The sequence below is a fragment of the Chiloscyllium plagiosum genome, chromosome 41, assembly GCF_004010195.1.
Source record: "Chiloscyllium plagiosum isolate BGI_BamShark_2017 chromosome 41, ASM401019v2, whole genome shotgun sequence".
Lineage (NCBI taxonomy): Eukaryota > Metazoa > Chordata > Chondrichthyes > Orectolobiformes > Hemiscylliidae > Chiloscyllium > Chiloscyllium plagiosum.
This window is the reverse complement of record NC_057750.1, coordinates 8,022,809-8,040,198: the sequence shown is the minus strand read 5'-3', so window position 1 is coordinate 8,040,198 and position 17,390 is coordinate 8,022,809. Positions and strand designations below refer to the sequence as shown.

General features: G+C 41.2%; 1 protein-coding gene across 2 annotated transcripts in view; it reads left to right on the top strand.

The window, feature by feature from the left end:
* The window catches only part of ap2s1 (adaptor related protein complex 2 subunit sigma 1), a 43,850-nt gene extending 26,674 nt beyond the window's left edge, over positions 1–17,176 (top strand). Inside the window, exons 3-5 of one of the 2 annotated variants that reach the window (XM_043680881.1) lie at positions 6,618–6,731; positions 13,141–13,200; positions 15,624–17,176. In XM_043680881.1, coding sequence (XP_043536816.1) covers positions 6,618–6,731; positions 13,141–13,200; positions 15,624–15,725 — 276 coding nt within the window. In that variant the 3' untranslated portion in view covers positions 15,726–17,176. Of the gene's footprint in view, positions 1–6,617; positions 6,732–9,349; positions 9,517–13,140; positions 13,201–15,623 lie in introns of those variants that run through there. The other variant, XM_043680883.1, reaches the window with a different exon arrangement.
* The last annotated feature ends 214 nt before the right edge of the window (positions 17,177–17,390 follow it).

Genomic DNA, 17,390 nt, shown 5'->3' with positions numbered 1-17,390 from the left:
TGTACATTTTTTGTTCAATAAAAGGGCCCAAAACTGTTTGCAGTATACCTCTGTGTTTTATAGACAATAGGTGCAGGAGTAGGCCATTCTGCCCTTCGAGCCAGCACCACCATTCATTATGATCATGGGCTGATCATTCTCAATCAGTATCCTGTTCCTGCCTTATCCCAATAACTCTTAATTCCACTATCCTTAAGAGTTCTATCCAACTCTTTCTTGAAAGTATCAGAGACTTGGCCTCCACAGCCTTCTGGGGCAGAGCATTCCACACACTCACCACTCTCTGGGTGAAGAAGTTTCTCCTCAACTCTGTTGTAAATGGCCTACCCCTTTTTTTAAACTGTCCTCTGGTTTGGGACTCACCCATCAGCAGAAACATGTTTCCTGCCTCCAGAGTGTCCAATCCTTCAATAATCTTATACGTCTCAATCAGATCCCCTCTCAGTCTTCTAAACTCAAGAGTATACCAGCCCAGCCGCTCCAATCTTTCAACGTAAGATGGTCCCGCCATTCCGGGAATTGACCTTGTGAACCTATGCTGCATTCCCTCAATAGCCAGAATGTCTTTCCTCAAATTTGGAGACCAAAACTGCACACAATATTCCAGGTGCGGTCTCACCAGGGCCCTGTACAGCTGCAGAAGAACCTCTTTGCTTCTATATGCTGGCTTTTTATGATTCATAAGTGTGAACTTCCAAATTACTCTGTTCTGATGCTTTTTACAGTCTTTCTCCATTTAAATACTATTCACCCTGTCTGTGCTTCCTATTAAAGTGCATAATTTCACATTTTCCTATATTATATTTCATCTGCCAAGTTTTTGCCCACTTGCTTAATCTGTCCATATTTTTCTGTGGACTCTTTGTGCTCATCCTCACAATTTGGCCTTCTGACCAATGTTTGTGTTATCTCCAAACTTGCTACAATACATTCACTTCCTTCATCCAAGTCATTAATATCTATTGTAAGTAATTGTGGTTTCAGCTATGGACACTGCGGCGCTCTACTAGTTACAAGTTGCCCTCCTGAAAATGCCCCCCTTATCTGAATTCCCTGTCTTAGCCAATCCTCTCTCCATCCTTGTACACAAGCTCCAAACCCATGGGTTCTTATTAAGTAGCCTAATGTGTACTACCTTTACCAAATGCCTTCTCAAAATCCAAGTTCTGGATATCCACAGCTTCCCCTTTATTTATTCTGCTTGTTACCACATCAGAGAATTCTGACAAATTTGTTAGACATGATTCCTCTTTACGAAGCCATGTTGGCTCTGCTTGATCTTATGATGTGTTTTTAAATGATTTGCTATTGCATTTTTCCCAGTGGCAAACCAGCATTTAAATTATCTTATTGTACTAAATCATTTGTATGAGCAAATCCGAAAAGAAAACCTCAATGGGTTATGAATGATGTTAGCAGAGGTGGAGATCACATTGATCGAGGCATCCAAGTGACAATTGTTTCTGTGTAACCTTAACAGCGAATGCAAGCTGTCTGTGTGAATAGAAGGGTGACACAATTGAGCTCAGTCATGCCCGTATCTGGTTGCCATGCACACACTTCCAGTATAGTATTTAAAATTGGAAATCATGGCTAATTTTTCTTCGCTGGCTCAAATATCTCCATGCTGTGGTTAGTTGTAGCATGCCTAATGTTACTCAGCTGAGATTCCATGTACAGCACGATAAAAACCAAACTTGCAGTAGCAACCCTGGCTTTACAGCTTGGAGCCTTCAGCTTTAATCTGTCAAGACAATCGATTGCAGCATGTTTTAATACCCGATATCATTGGGGTCGTTGCTGAATGCAAGTACAAGAGTTCTTGCTGCAAATATACAGAGCATAGTTGAGGCCATACCTGGAATATTGTGCGCAGTTTTGGGCTCCTTATCTGAGGAAGGGTATTCTTGCTATAGAGGGAGTGCAACAAAGGTTTACCGAATTGATTCCTGCGATGACACGGCTTGTGTATGAGGAGACGTTCAGTTGGTTAGGATTGTATTCACTGGAGTTGAGAAGAAGTGGAGGGAGGCATTTAATATAAGCCTATAAAATTATAACAGGAGTAGACAGGTTGGATACAGTAAGGATGCCCCAGATGGAAGAGAAGTCTAGATATTAATGAGAGCAGTGCATTTGATGTGATTCTCACAGACTCCAGTAAGACCTTTGATGTTGTCCCACATGGAAGGCTGGTCCAAAAGTTGAGAGCCCATGGAATCCAAGGCTAAGGAAACTGGATCCAAAATTGACTTACAAAAAGGAGGCACAATGTGATGGTGGAGGGTTGTTTTTGTAATTGGAAGCCTATGACCACAAGGTTCAGTGCTGAAACCCTTGCTGGTTATATGTACATTAATGACTTGGTTGTAAACCTAGACAGCATAATTAGTAAGTTGGCAGATGACATGAAAATTAGTGGTGATGTTGACAGAGAGGAGGATGGTCTCAGGCTACAGTCTGATACTAGTCAGCTGGTAAATTGGGCAGAGCAAGGACAGATGGAACTTTATTCCAGTAAATGCAAGTTGATGCATTTTGGGAGGCCCAATAAGGGAAGGATATATACTTAATGGTAGATCCCAAGGGAGTACTGTTGGGGAGTTCAAAACTAGACAGCAGAATTTTAAGGTGAGAGGAGATAGATTTAAAAGGGACCTGAGCAACAACTTTTTCACACAGGGTGGTTCGTGTGTGGAATGAAATGCCAATCACCTCCAATCTCTACCTCCCCACTCAGATCTTCATCAGTCTACTCCCTCCTACCTTCTGTTACCAGTGACAGTTTTGGCAGCCTGTTCCCATGTTATGAAACTTTTTCCCAAAGACCTCTTCAAAAAATGCCTTTAATATCTACGTGTTTAATCATGATATGCACCAGAACGTTTGTGACAGTATGAAGATGCCTTTACAAGTTTGAATTACTATTTAATGATGAGTAATTCTGCAAAGACAGCTTTGCATCCAACAAGAAGTATGGTGATTTACAGACGGATTTGTCTTATGTCACTCCCTGTTACTGCCACTGCCTTCAACTCTTGACCTGGGTGGGGTTTTTTTACTTCTGTCCCTTTCCATATGCATGATCATTTAGCCAATCAACATAGAGCTTTGACAGACTCCATATCTGTCATTAACATATGACTGAGCGAAGAGAATAGAGTGAGGGATGGAGCGTGGTTAATGCCAAGACAGGGACTTGGAATTGACAGACAATTAATGAGTCGTGAAAGAAATATTAATGCCATTTAGACCCCTGAAACTGATTCAGCGAAAGGAAATGCTCCAGATGGGAATGAATGCCAGGAATGATGGACATAACCTGCTTTGTATATCACTGTGATCTGTTAAACAAGTATCAAAAGTGAGGGAGCACCACCACTCCTCTGGTTCAGTGGGAAAATGCACCATCTTTTATGACACTGAGTTGTGCTGACCTTTGGAATCTTATCCCCCTCTAGCAGACCATTTCTGTAACTTGAATTGAGACACTTCAGTTCAATTTAGCATCTCCCAGCTAGGGAGGGCAAAAGAAAATCAACCTGTATTCACTCTTTTGAATTTGCTGAAACGTAGATGTGTTTAGTAAGGACAGGAATATTATGATGCCGCCTGTAAGCTGCTCTGTTGACACAATCCACGTTGAATCATTTCAGGCACCACCTTCTGCATTCATGTTTTAAACCTAACTCAAAAAGCAGAGCTTGAGGGTTCATATCTCAGGGCAAAAGAAACCACAGTGTGGGCTAGGGTCATAGATTAGCCAGACCAGTCAGAGGAGTGAAACAAAGATAGAAATTGCTGAAGAAACACCGAACTTGAAGCATTAACTCTATTTTCTCCCCATAAATGTTGCTATACCTGCTGAGTTTATCCAGAAATTTGTTTTTGTTTCAGATCTCCAGCATCCACTGTTCTTTGTTTTGTTCCAATTAAAGGGGTGGCAGATTCCGCTCCCTGAGGAACTGTACAAACATTAAATAGTAGAGAAGAGGCTGTCCTTTCTTGCATGCCTGTTATAATTCACTTACCTCCTCATTCAGCAGATAAAGGTCTTTTTCTGCACCCAGACATGAATATTTCCTTCCATGTTGGTGCCCTATGGCACTTCATCTTTCCATCTCTATTGTCCCCATTTCATCTCCCAGTTTGCTTAGGATCCTGCAAATCTATGTTTAATATTGGTTCTAACCTCTAGCTAAGCATATCAGAACATAGAACAGTACAGGCCCTTCGCCCAAGAGGGTGTGCCGAGCATTTATCTTAATCTAAGATCAATCTAACCTACACACCCTTCATTTACTGCCATCCACGTGTTTGTCCAGCAATCACTTAAATGTCCCCAATATCTCTGACTCTAGTACCACAGTTGGCAGTGCATTCCACACACTCACCACTCTCTGCGTAAAAAAACCTACCTCTGACATCTCCCCTAGACCTTTCTCCAATCACCTTAAAATTATGACCCCTCGTGACGGCCATTTCTGCCATGGGGAAAAGTCTCTGGCTTCTATTTCTGCCCGTTCAAAATCCACCCTCTCTTCTGATCTGTAGCTCTGATTTCCATCCCCCAGCCAAATCAGTTTAAACCCTCCTGAAGTACTTTAGCAAATCTCCTGCCCAGGACATTGGTGCCTCTCCAGTTTAAGTGCAGCCCGTCCTTCATGTACAGGTCCCACCTTCCCTAGAAGATACCCCAATGATCTATGTATCTGAAGCCCTCCCTCCTGCACCAGCCCTGTGGCCACGTGTTTAGCTGCACTCACTCCCTGTTCCTCGCCTCACTAGCACATGGCGCCGGTAGTAATCCTGAGACTACTACTCTGCTCGTCCTGGTTTTTAGCTGCCAGTCTAACTCCCTGAAATCACTTTTTAGATCCTCATCCCTTTTCCTAGCTATGTCATTGGTGCCAATGTGCTCCACAACTTATGGCTGCTCACCCTCCCCCTTCAGAATATCGTAGACTTGATCAGAGACATCCCAGACCATGGCACCTGGGAGGCAACATACCTTCCAGGAGTTCCATTTGTGACCACAGAATCTCCTGTCTGTTCCTCTAACTATTGAGTCCCCTATTCTGATCACTCATTCCACAGCAGTCACCTCATATCTGATATAAGGACGTTATTTTTCACAGTTTACTTATCATTTAAAAGTGTATAGCGCGAGTTCAGGTTAGATGTGATCCTGACGCATGACACAGACCCTGTCCACACCAACGCATCTCTTTATCATTGGTTAGTGTGTTAACACTCATTTTCCATCTTATGAAAACATGGCCACTTAGGCAAAAACTACAGGAAGACACATGACTGCTATGGAACCAATGACATCACTTTTGGGTCAATGGGAACATTCTTGGTTCAAGTGCTGTTCAAGAGGCTTCAGCACAAAATCTAGCTGAGCAGTTCAGTGCAGTAGTAAGCAAGTGCTGCACAGTTGATGGCCTGTCTTTCAGATGAAATGTGGCCTTGTCAGAACAAAATAGCTAAGAAATGTTTGAAGGGATATGGAGACAATGAGGTCTGCAGATGCTGGCGATCAGAGTTGAGTGTGTGTTGCAGGAAAAGCACAGCAGGTCAGGCAGCATCCGAGGAGCAGGAGAATCAACATTTCAGGCCGGAGCCCTTCATCAGGAATGAGGCCAAGGAATGGAGGGATATGGACCAAGCTCAAGCAGGGTGGGGACTAGTTTAGTTTGGGATTACGATGGGCATGGACTGATCGGACCAAAGTGTCTGTTTCTGTGCTATATTACTTTATCTCATGGCTCCATTTGAAGACAAGCAGGGAGATTTCTCTAGGTGTTATAGCTCCCATTTAATTCACAACCAGCTAAAAGATTGAGGAAAAATATGTTTGATTGCTTTGAATTGTCAGTCAATGCTAATCTTTACTTTTGTGCCCAGCAATTGGCTGAAAACAGGCAATCTGCAGTTTAAAAGTAAATGTATAACTTTTTTTATTGAATACTGTATGTTGAAAAATTTAAATGCATCCCATCTTTTCTCCTCAGTACAAATGAAAAACTGTAAACACAGGCTTGATGTTTTTTTAGAAGCATGAACAGGTTGTGTGGAGAGCTAGGTTTCCTGGCGCTGGGTGCCTATTTTAAATTGTGTGTACATACTACATGAGGGCAGTATATGGGTCTTTTGTAATGCCTTCCATGAGTGAACAACCCACTTATTTTCATTTTGTTTGATATATTACTTAAAGAATGGCCACTTGCATAAGGTACCAAAGGGCTACAAGCTATGGCAGGAAATCTAGGCATAAGTAGCAAATGTTTCGGTTTCTCTTTCTTTAGTGATTAAATGTTGAGTCAGAAAAATAGCTGAGCTGATATCAAGTGGTTGGCAGGGCAATGTGGCAGAGTTCTGATGTAACCTTGCCCAGGTGTAATTTGCATCAGTCCCAACCCTGCAATTCACTTTTCTATTCAGGAGTCCAAAGACTTGGGAGAAGAAGTGATTGGCGGAGTGTTTGTGAAGAAGGGGAAGGAAGAAAAGCATGTCGCTACTAAATAAATTATGCTTACTTGTGACTATATGAAGTTTGAATGTATCTGCTGCCAGTAGAGCTGCTTTCATAAGTTCTTCTATTCCTTTTGCAGTTTCGAAACTTCAAGATAATTTATCGACGTTATGCTGGGCTCTACTTCTGTATTTGTGTCGATGTCAATGACAACAACCTGGTCTACCTGGAAGCTATCCACAATTTTGTGGAGGTAAGAGGCACTGGAGCCTGACATGTTGATGTAACCTCTCTGTTTTTAATTTTAACTTTGATCATATAGAAAAATCTTTCATAAAGCCTTTGTTGTCAGAGTTATTTGCTGGCCCGTCCACCTACCTGTGTTAAAAAGACAAAACAAAAATTGTTATGATTCCAATTGATGGTAATATTGAACAAGTCAGATCCCACAGTGAAAACTGGCTTGATGGGTCATAAGTTTAATTTTTGCTACTGGATTGAAGGATTATGGACAGCGGGCAGGAATGTAGAGTTGAGGCCAAGATGAGGTCAACAATGATCGTGTCAAATGCCGAACTGCCAGCGCCTGTCCCTAGTTCTTAGGTCCTCATGTTACCATGGTGGTTAGTCACTGAACGGTTACACAAGGCTGAAAATATTTCTTAACCCAAGGGTGCAAGTTTAGTCTAAGAAACAAACAAAGCTATAAAAATAAACAACTGTTTTGCTGTTTATGTTAAGATTTTTCTAAACTAATTTTCAAGGTGTTTCTCAGCAATGTCCCTCGGATATTCAACCCCAGAGAGAGAATATTTACAAACTAAAAACCTTCTGCTCATGTGACCATTCTCTGAATTGACTCCTTTGCTGAGAGGTGAAAAGTTCTCCTGAACGGAACTCCTGATGCTTCTCATCTGGAGGCAAACTAAATTAATAGTCTGTTTTCTCTCTATGGTGCAAACTTAGCAGTATAAACGGTTCAACATTAACACTGCAGGTATCCCACTATGCACTTAACTGAATCAAATGCTTCCTTGCAGATGATGTATTTAGATCACTGTTGAAAATGACATTCCAATCTCTTTATTTTCAGAAAGAAAACACCTTTACAAGACTGATCAACAAAACCCAAATTCTGAAATTCTAGTATATATTTATACACCTGTATCATAGTACTTTGAGTGCTGAGCTATCAAGAGCATGATGATCCCGTTGGGCAGGGGAGTGGTGGGATCCCGTTGGGCAGGGGAGTGGTTATCTTCCAAATAGTTGGAAGATAACTGCCTTTATCCCTGATTCAGCCATGTCCACTGCCTTCCACTTTGCTGCTCTGTAGCTCACTATACTTTCACCTCTGTCTTCTCTCAATTTTGCCTCGAATCCTATGACTCCACGATTTAATATCAAGTGCCATGAATTTGAGCTGGAACACCATCAGGAATTCCACCTCTGGACGTGGAGTAGGTTGTGTGGGGAGCTAGGCTTCCTGTTGCTGGGTGCCTGTTTTAAATTGTGTACATGCTGTATGATGGCAATATATGGACCTTTTCTGATGCCTTCTGTGAGTGAACATCCCACCTATTTCCATTTTAGAGTCTTAGCGTCATAGAGACGTACAGCTTGGAAACAGATTCTTTGGTACAACCCGTCCATGTCGACCCGATATCCCAACAAAATCTAGTCCCACCTGCCAGCACCCAGTCCATATCTCTCCAAATCCTTCCTATTCATATACCCATCCAAATGCCTCTTAAATGTTGCAATTGTACCAGCCTCCACCACTTCCTCTGGCAGCTCATTCCATACACGTACCACCCTCTGTGTGAAAGGGTTGTCCCGTAGGACTCTTTTATATCTTTCCCATCTCACCCTAAACCTATGCCCTCTAGTTCTGGACTCCATGACCCCAGGGGGAAGACTTTGTCTATTTATTCTATCCATGCCCCTCATAATTTTGTAAACCTCAGCCTCAGAAGCTCCAGGGAAAACAACCCCAGCCTGTTCAGCTCAAATCCTCCAACCCTGGCAACATTCTTGTACATCTTTTCTAAACCCTTTCAAGTTTCACAAGATCTTTCCGATAGGAAGGAGACCAGAATTGCATACAATGTTCCAACAGTGGCTTAACCAATGTCCTGTCCAGCCGCAACATGACCTCCCAACTCCTGTACTTTACTCTGACCAAAAAACGAAAGCATACTAAGTGCCTTCATCACTATCCTGCCTACCTGCAACTCCACTTTCAAGGAGCTATGAACCTGCACTCCAAAGTCTCTTTGTTCAGCAACACTCCCTAGGACCTTACCATTAAGTGTATACGTCCTGCTAAGATTTGCTTTCCCAAAATGCAGCACCTCCTGATTTCCCTTTTAAGTATACTCCTACTGCCTTTATACTCTTCTAAGGATTCATTCGATCTATCCTGTCTATACCTGACATATGCTTCCTTCTTTTTCTTAACCAAACCCTCAATTTCTTTCGTCATCCAGCATTCCCTATACCTACCAACCTTTCCTTTCACCCTAACAGGGATATACTTTTGTTGGGTATATTACTTTAAGAATGGCCACTTGCATAAGGTACCAAAGGGCTACAGCTGTGGCAGGAAATCTGTGCAAACCGAATTTGTATGCAGGCATGTTCTATTTTATCAGGAAGTTTGTAATTGCTTCCTCCTTGTTAGTGGGGCTAGTTAACCGTGATTGTTTTGTGTCTCCAGTAAGGGAAAGGGATGTTACTAGGGCTGGGCTTTAGAAATAAGTTGGAGGACATCATTTGTGTAAATGGATCACTGCAAAGTGACCAGAGAGTATTTTAATAGTAGAGTGGAGAGTAGAGTAACTTTTTATTTGCTGATTCTGCCATATACAGCTGGTACAAACAAAGCGAAACAGCGTTCCTCCAGGACCAAGGTGCTATATGAACACACAGACTACACGAGAGGACAGTCATACACAGGGCAGCATAAAGTGCATAGAGAAGTGTAAAACATGCAAGACAGCACAGTAATTCCTGGCAAGACAAGACAATAGGCACAGTGGTGGATGAAATGACAATGTGACAATGAATGATCATTAATAAAACATTGTTTTAGCAGCAATTCAAAAAGTCGTCTAAGAATTGCAAATGGAATAGAGTGTGATCATACTGTGTTAAGGAGCCTGATGGCTTGGAGGAAGAAACTCTTGCGCAGTCTGGCCGTGAGAGCCCAAATGCTCCGGTACCTTCTACCAGATGGCAGGAGGGAGAAGAATTTGAATGAAGGATGTGTGGGGTTGTCCACCATGCTGTTAGCCTTGCGGATGCAGCATGTGGTGTAAATACCAGTAATGGAGGGAAGAGAGACCCCATGATCGTCTCAGCTGTCCTCACTCTCCACTGCAGGGTCTTGCGATCCAAAGATCCAAAACAGTGCAGCTGCACAGGGTACTCTCAATGAACCCTCTGTAGAATATGGTGAGAATGGGGGATGAGGGATGGGGGGGGTGGGCTTTCCTCAACCTGCACAGAAAGTAGAGACGCTGCTGGGCTTTCTTGGCTGTGGAGCTGGTGCTGAGGGACCAGGTGAGGTTCTCCGTCAGATGGACGCCAATAAATTTTGTGCTCTTTACAATCTCCATGGGGGAGCCATCGATGTCCACCAGAGAATGATCACTCCGTGCCCTCCTAAAGTCAACAGCCATCTCTTTTGTTTTGGTCCACATTCAAAGACCGGTTGTTGGCTCTGCACCTCCTCTCTGTATGCTGACTCATCGTTCCTGACTCATCTGAAGGGCAGTAACCTTTTTCATCAAAAGGACCCCTACCTCCTCCAACAATGGAGGTATGGTAGCTTTCTCAAAGATGCCTGCGCTTAACACAGGTGTCCATTATTTGTGTTGTGTTTTGGGGATCAGTAGACAATTCAGTCATCAAGAGCTCTCGTTGGTGACCCTGGCCCTGTTCTTACCTGATGTTCACACTGTTTGCAGCATGGTTTCTATTGGTAAGTAATTAGGAGCAGTAGCATTGCTATTCTCCTCCTCCCTAGCTCACAGAATGTCAACTGTGCTGCTGAATAATAATAATCTGGCCTGGCTGAGACTGACAGTTCACACAGAATTGAAACTGGGATGTGCTCTGCTGCATTATTGTACAGTCGATGAGGCTTTACCTATCAAGTCTCTTTCTAAGAACCAGTGCAGATGCAATGAGCCAAATGGCTTGTTCCTGGGCTGATTCATCCAAACATCTAAGTCTTTGAATTAGTTACAAGTAAGATTCAATGAAAGAGTTTCCATTGTCATTTGGGATTGTCTTCCTTTTAAAACCATCCAAAGTGTCAGTTTGTGTGAATAAACTTTGCTTAATCTCTTTTTCACCAACTCACAAGGAAAAGGAAATTTAGACTGTAGTATTCACAATCTGGAGGTGCCGGTGTTGGATTGGGGTGGACAATGTCAGATGTCACATTGCACCATGTTATACAGCTGACAAAGGGTTATTTGAACTCGCAAGTATTTGGAGCGCTGATCCTTCATCAGGTGCAGTGACTATTCACAGATCTGTGTTGGGAGTGCGTTCACCACCAATGCCAGCATAATGTACAAATTTCTCATTTGTTCAGCAGGATAGAGTGTATTCAGTGCCAAGTGCAGCGAAAATAACTTCTGAACACCAAACTAATTTGTAAAGTATTGCAGCTGAGTATAAATCTTCAACCCCATCCTCTGGCTTTGCTGTGTACTGGGGTCAAGAAACTTGTATTCTGAAGCATAATTGAGATGAATGTTCTGAAAATGGTCATACAAAGTCTTCATACTTATATATGTCCATCAATTTGCAATGATATCACAACCAAATCTAGTTTTTCACAATGAGGGGGCAGAGGATAAGTATATCACCATGCACAAATGAATTTCAGTCTTCATTTAAAGATCATATCCTTTATAGTTATTATGAAATCCTCCACATGTACTTTAAACTGTCCATGTAAAGTTGACACTATAATTATTCATCAGGGCAAAGAGTACGAGAACAAGGAGGATGTGATGAATCTATTCAAAATACTGTGTAGGCCTCAACTGGACTAAATGAGTCCAATTCTGGATGCATCGCTTTAGCAAGGGTGTGGTTAACATTCACAAGAATGGTTCTAGGGATGAGGTGTTCCAGTTGCTTAGATTGGAGAAGATTAAGATGAGATGACTTTTAAAATCATGAGGCATTTGTAGAGAAAAGCTTTTATCTGTGGGCAGAAAGGTAATCAGAAGACACCACTTTAAGGTGATTGACACACCATGAGAAATTTGATTAAGCAATAAGAGGTTAGAATCTGGAACGCACTGTCTGAGAGTGTGGTTGAGATCGATTCAATTGAGGTTTTCAGAAGAGAATTGGCTAATTATCTGAACAGAAATGATTTGCAGCCTTATGAGGAATAAGCAGATGGAGTAGGACTAAGTGAGTTCATTTTATAGAGAGCTAGAATGGATTGATGGGTTAAATAGCCTCTTGTGCTGTAACCAGTGCGCAGTTCTGCTGTTAATGCACCTTCTGCTAACTGTGGAGGTGTAGCACCTCCACCTGTAGAAGTGTGCAATTACAGCTTGGCCATTTAACCTCAACAAGTTTCCATTGTAACTGTGGATATTGGAGGAAAATCCCAATGGGAAGTCTGTGCAGATGTAAATTTATTTATTTGCAAACATCCAACTTATGAACGTGATCCCAGTACAAGAGTATCATTTTAAAGATCTGACATATGAACATTTCCTGTACTTGTGAACGGCTACTTTATATTATCCTGCACTGTGTGCTGTCTTTCATACAACTCACCTTGCAAATGGACTCAAACAGAACACGTTCACAAACTGGGGAATGTCTGTAAACATTGAGAAGCCAAGGTGAGGAATCAGGATTATGGTTGAGAGATGAATTGATTTCATTTTGAAAAGGTAACATTGGAAATCCTAAACCGGTCTGGCAGCTTCTGTGGAGAGAGAAGTAATTAGTACTTTGAGGCAGTGACTTTTTATCAGTATTAAATTTCTAAATTCTTCATTTATTTCAGCCATGGTTATTTGATATCCAGCTTGAAGTTTAAAAGCTGTAAGTGAAAAAAAAAGATTGGGCAAGTCAGGCTGATGTTCAGAGGAAGTAGCAATGTACCAGGTTCTAATTTCATATTTGAAAGCAGAGGTATCTGAAAAGTAAGCATATTTAAAGCATTTGAGGAATGGAAGAAAATGTGCATGGGACGGCCAAGGAGCTTTCATGGAATATAGATGGTCATCTGTTCAGGCAAACTGTTGGTTGAATTTTACCTGGAAACATGAAGTAATCTCTGACTCACATAGATATTGAGCCAGTCTTCAAATCCTGGACTTCACATTTTGAGTCCCTAATGATGTTTGCTAAATTGGCTATTAAAATACAAAATAAAATGCAGGAAGTTCTTATACCCTCCAGGAGCTAGTTGCACCATTCTTAGGAAAACAAGCCTTTGTAGAATGGTTACGTTCTGAGTGCCCTACTTCCTTGTCCTGTTCTGTTTTAAAGAATAACCACTGTTTGTTTCCTGATCTGGTTAAAAATTTGAACTGTCTAAGCTCAAGCAGAATCCCACATTTAAATGAAAAGTGAGTGACATTGTTTTGTTTGTCGTCTGCATCTTATTGCAGGTTTTGAATGAATATTTCCATAATGTCTGTGAACTAGATCTTGTCTTCAACTTCTACAAGGTAAGTCATTCTGCAGCTGTGTCTCTCCCTGGTCCCCTTTTCATGTTTTCCCCTATTACCAGTCCACCAAGAACCTAGCCATTCACAGTGAGCAGGAGGTCTAGCATAACTTTATCTTTAATGTTTTAATTATGTATCCCTGCACGGTAGTGGGGATTGAACTTGCAGCTTTTGATTATTCCAGGCCTGTGGATTGCTAGTTCAGTAATATAACCACAGTGCTACTATGCACCATGTCAGCTAGCACAGCAAATTTGATAAATGTTGAGAACATTGACAGAAAAGCAAGACTGAAATTTGTGATGACAAGTGGTAAAATTTCTGTACAGGAAATGCATGCACGACATGAGATTTTTATATACAGTCAGTTCTACTATAATGCACGTTTTCTCAATGTGAATTGGCTATAATGCGATTGAAGACGAACCTGTGTTGGCTATAACGTGCTTCCGGTTCAATTTGTTTGAATTAGGCTGCTATTACGTGAATTTCTTATAGCGCAGGACTGCATTGGTGCAGAACTATTGTGTTATATCAGAACAAATACAGCTCGACTGGATAAACCCGGTAACCTGTTTGTCATGTTCCTTTTACGTACATGTGGGATGCATTTTGGTTGTGACAAGTTGTTAATAATGAGATTGAAAAGGCCCATTTATCCAGCACCTTTTACTGTTGTGTCAACGTGTTTGTTCAATTCAGCCCCTCACGTTATTCTCATTGCTACCAGACATATCGATAGCTGTTAGTGTTTTATGTCATTGTTACATCTCCTCCAAATCCAACTCCAGTCTGGCAGGACATAATCTATTATTTAGATATGATTTTACCTTTTAATTAAATTTCATTCATTCACCCACCTTTATCCTTTCCTTAACTTCTCCACATAACCCTGAATCTTGAATTGGAATTAGTTTAACAAACAACTCAATTGTAGCCCAAAGGGTTCAGTTTGCCACTTGCTGTACCTATGTCACAATATTGCTACTTACTCAACCCTTATCAATGCTGTCCTGCTCTTTATTTGAGCAAGGTTCCTTGTGCCAAACAAATTCATTGAAATTGGTGTAGTGGAGGCAAGGGAAGGTGAATATTACTTGAAAATTGAGCTGTTTTCCCTACATTTATCATTCTGTCTTGCTTGATAATCGTGTTAGCTAAGGATGAAGAACTATGTTGTCCAGAGCTTTAACAATCCAATATTTTGATGAAAATTGTTGTTGCTTTCAATTAGTAATTCCACCTAATTTGGAGATGTCAGTGTGTTGGACTGGGGTGTACAAAGTTTAAAAAGTGGGCAACACCAGGTTATAGTCCAACAGGTTTATTTGGAAGCATTAGCTTTCGGAGCGCTGCTCCTTCATCAGGTGATTATGGGGATGAAGGAGCAGTGCTCCGAAAGCTACTGCTTCCAAATAAACCTGTTGAACTATAACCTGGTGTCGTGTGATTTTTAACTAATCGCACCTGGTTTCGCAAGGGCAATTAGGCAATATCAATAAATGCTTACCTTTCCAACCATGTTCATATCCCAAGAACAAATGTTTTTTAGAAACCTATGTATGATTTTAAATCATCTGCAGCACAAAGATCCCAGGTTAGCTGATCCATGCTTTAGTGAGCTGATGTTAGGACAGAAGTCAGAATACAGAAATACGTTTGCTTCAGTATATCTATATGCTGAAAGAATAAAATTGATCACAATACATAGAGACCGGAGACATAGACAAGACATTTCTACTTGTGGCAAAGACTAGAACTGTGTGCCATAAAAAGATGGTCACTAATAGATTTAATAGGGAATTCTGGAGAAACCACTTCTCCCGGAAATGATTACAATATGGAACTCTCTACCACAGATTCAAGAACAGCTTCTTCCCTGCTGTTATCAGACTTCTGAATGGACCTCTCAACTTTTAAGTTTAAATATTGATCTCACACCTTCTCTGCAGCCGTAACATTGTATTCCTCGCTCTGTTCTATTACTGTATGGCATGCATCCAAAACAAAACTTTTCTGTGTGCCTAGGTTCATGTGAGTAATAATTTGGATCAAATCAAAATATTGTTGAGAAGATACGTATTTGAGGGGAGACTGGATAAGTGCGCCAAAAGGAAGGAATGAAGGTCATGTTGATGGGTTTAGATAAAGACAAGTGGGAGGAGATTTGTGAAGAGCACAGATTCTGTCATGGATTTGTTTGAATCTGTGAATCCAAAGATTGATATAAAGAGCTGATTATACATGACAAGTCAATGATCAGCCAGTGAATAAACCGAGAGGTGCACAATGACATTTTGATTTATTAATTTTAATAGCAATGGCAGTACCCAGTGACAGATGATGGAATGTGTGCTAGTGATATGAATATTTCTGGATTTCTATGGAATAATGCACCTAGTACCTTTTCCTCATGTTTGCAGGTATATACAGTGGTGGATGAGATGTTCCTTGCAGGCGAGATCAGGGAAACGAGCCAGACAAAGGTGCTAAAACAGCTCCTCATGCTGCAGTCCTTGGAGTGAAAGTTTTGATCGAAAACTGAAAGAACATTTAAACAGCAACTCTCTCCCTTCGTGTTCCATTGGTGTGCATGTATGTATGTGTGTGTGTTGGAGCGAGTGAAAAGAGGTGAATGAAACATACAGGGAACAGTGAATGTTAACCCAATTGCTACAGGAGAATGACCATTTAACCCCTGTCAAACCCCACTGAAATATTATGTAATGCTTCAGCATCTCTGTCATGAGTTAATCTGATTGTAAGGGGATCCCGTGCCTCTGGTTATCTGGCTGTTGATTCATTGGTATCCACACAAAATTCTAAATTTTGGAGGCTGCGCTGTCAAATTAGCCCTAGCATTAGGCAAATAGTTGTTTTGCAGTAGGTCAGTTGGACTTTGTTCAGAGAGGGAGGAAAAGTGCAAGCACACTGTGGGACCATTAATGTAATCTGAACACAAGCCTGAGCTTTTAGCAGTGGAAATTTGTGCAGGCTGTGTCAGTGTTGTCAATAGAATTTCAGATGAACGCAGTAGTGAGCAAATGAAATTTTCAGATTCTGTCCATAGTCCTAGGTGTGTATTTTGCTGTTCCTGCAAAGAGCAATGTACAGTCACATCAGAAATATTAGTGGCGGGTCCAAATTTGAAAGATTATTGTGCAAGAAATGCTTTTTAACACATTTTGTCCTTTGATATAGTATATGAGTGACAGCATGCTGGATATGATTAATACAGCAAAACCAGTGTATTCTTGTCACCTTAATTTATGAACAGCTCTGTCAATTTACTGCCTCCAGTTCAGTTTTAAAGAAGCCGAGTCATTTGGCCTCAGGATCATTGTTACTTTGGGTTTTTGCCCATTTAAACTTACACCAAGCACTCTGAGTGGGAGCATTGTTTTGATTAGGTTTGTTGGAGCTAAATAATAGAGCTCTATTCCATGTGTATCATGCATTTTCTAATGCTCCTTGCACCCAGAGATCATAATGTAACATTTCGTTCATACAGAGGAAGAGGGAATGATCTGGCATTAACAATTCAGGACTTTATGAAATTGAGATTCCCACAGATTGCATTGGGGGCCATTATCCCTCCACCAGGAAGGCTTGATGGAAGCTATCAGGAAATTCACCAGTCAAATAACCAGAATTCAGTAACCTGTGTTTGTAGTTTACAGAGAACAGTATTTTCTTTGATTTTTTTATCATTTTGTTCCAAATAAGACATAGAATTTGTGGTAATTGATGCTAGTAATTGAACTGTCTGCAGAAATGAGCAGAAAATGTTGTAGAAACATTTAATTTTGTTCCATTGACCAAGTCACTGACCGATTGGTGGCACTGCCGGCTGCGACCTTGTTCTGTGTAACTGTTACTTAATGACAAAACCTCTGGATTTATAACTATCCAAAGCTCTGGAAAGCCACCAGTCAAAATTACCTGACTGAAAGAATAAATGTAAATGCTGACTGAACATCCAGGGTGACTAATCACTGTTCACTTTGTACTGTTGCAGAGTTATAGGTCTGTGGTTGGGATAAAGCAAAATGCTCTCTAGATGGCATTTTGTTTGAGATAAGACATTTGCCTCACCCTCTTTTTATGGCTCGTGTTTGAATAAAGTACGTGCGTATGAAAAAATCTGTTTTCAACAACCATCTCCAAAGGGTACGTGTACTGGTCAGTAC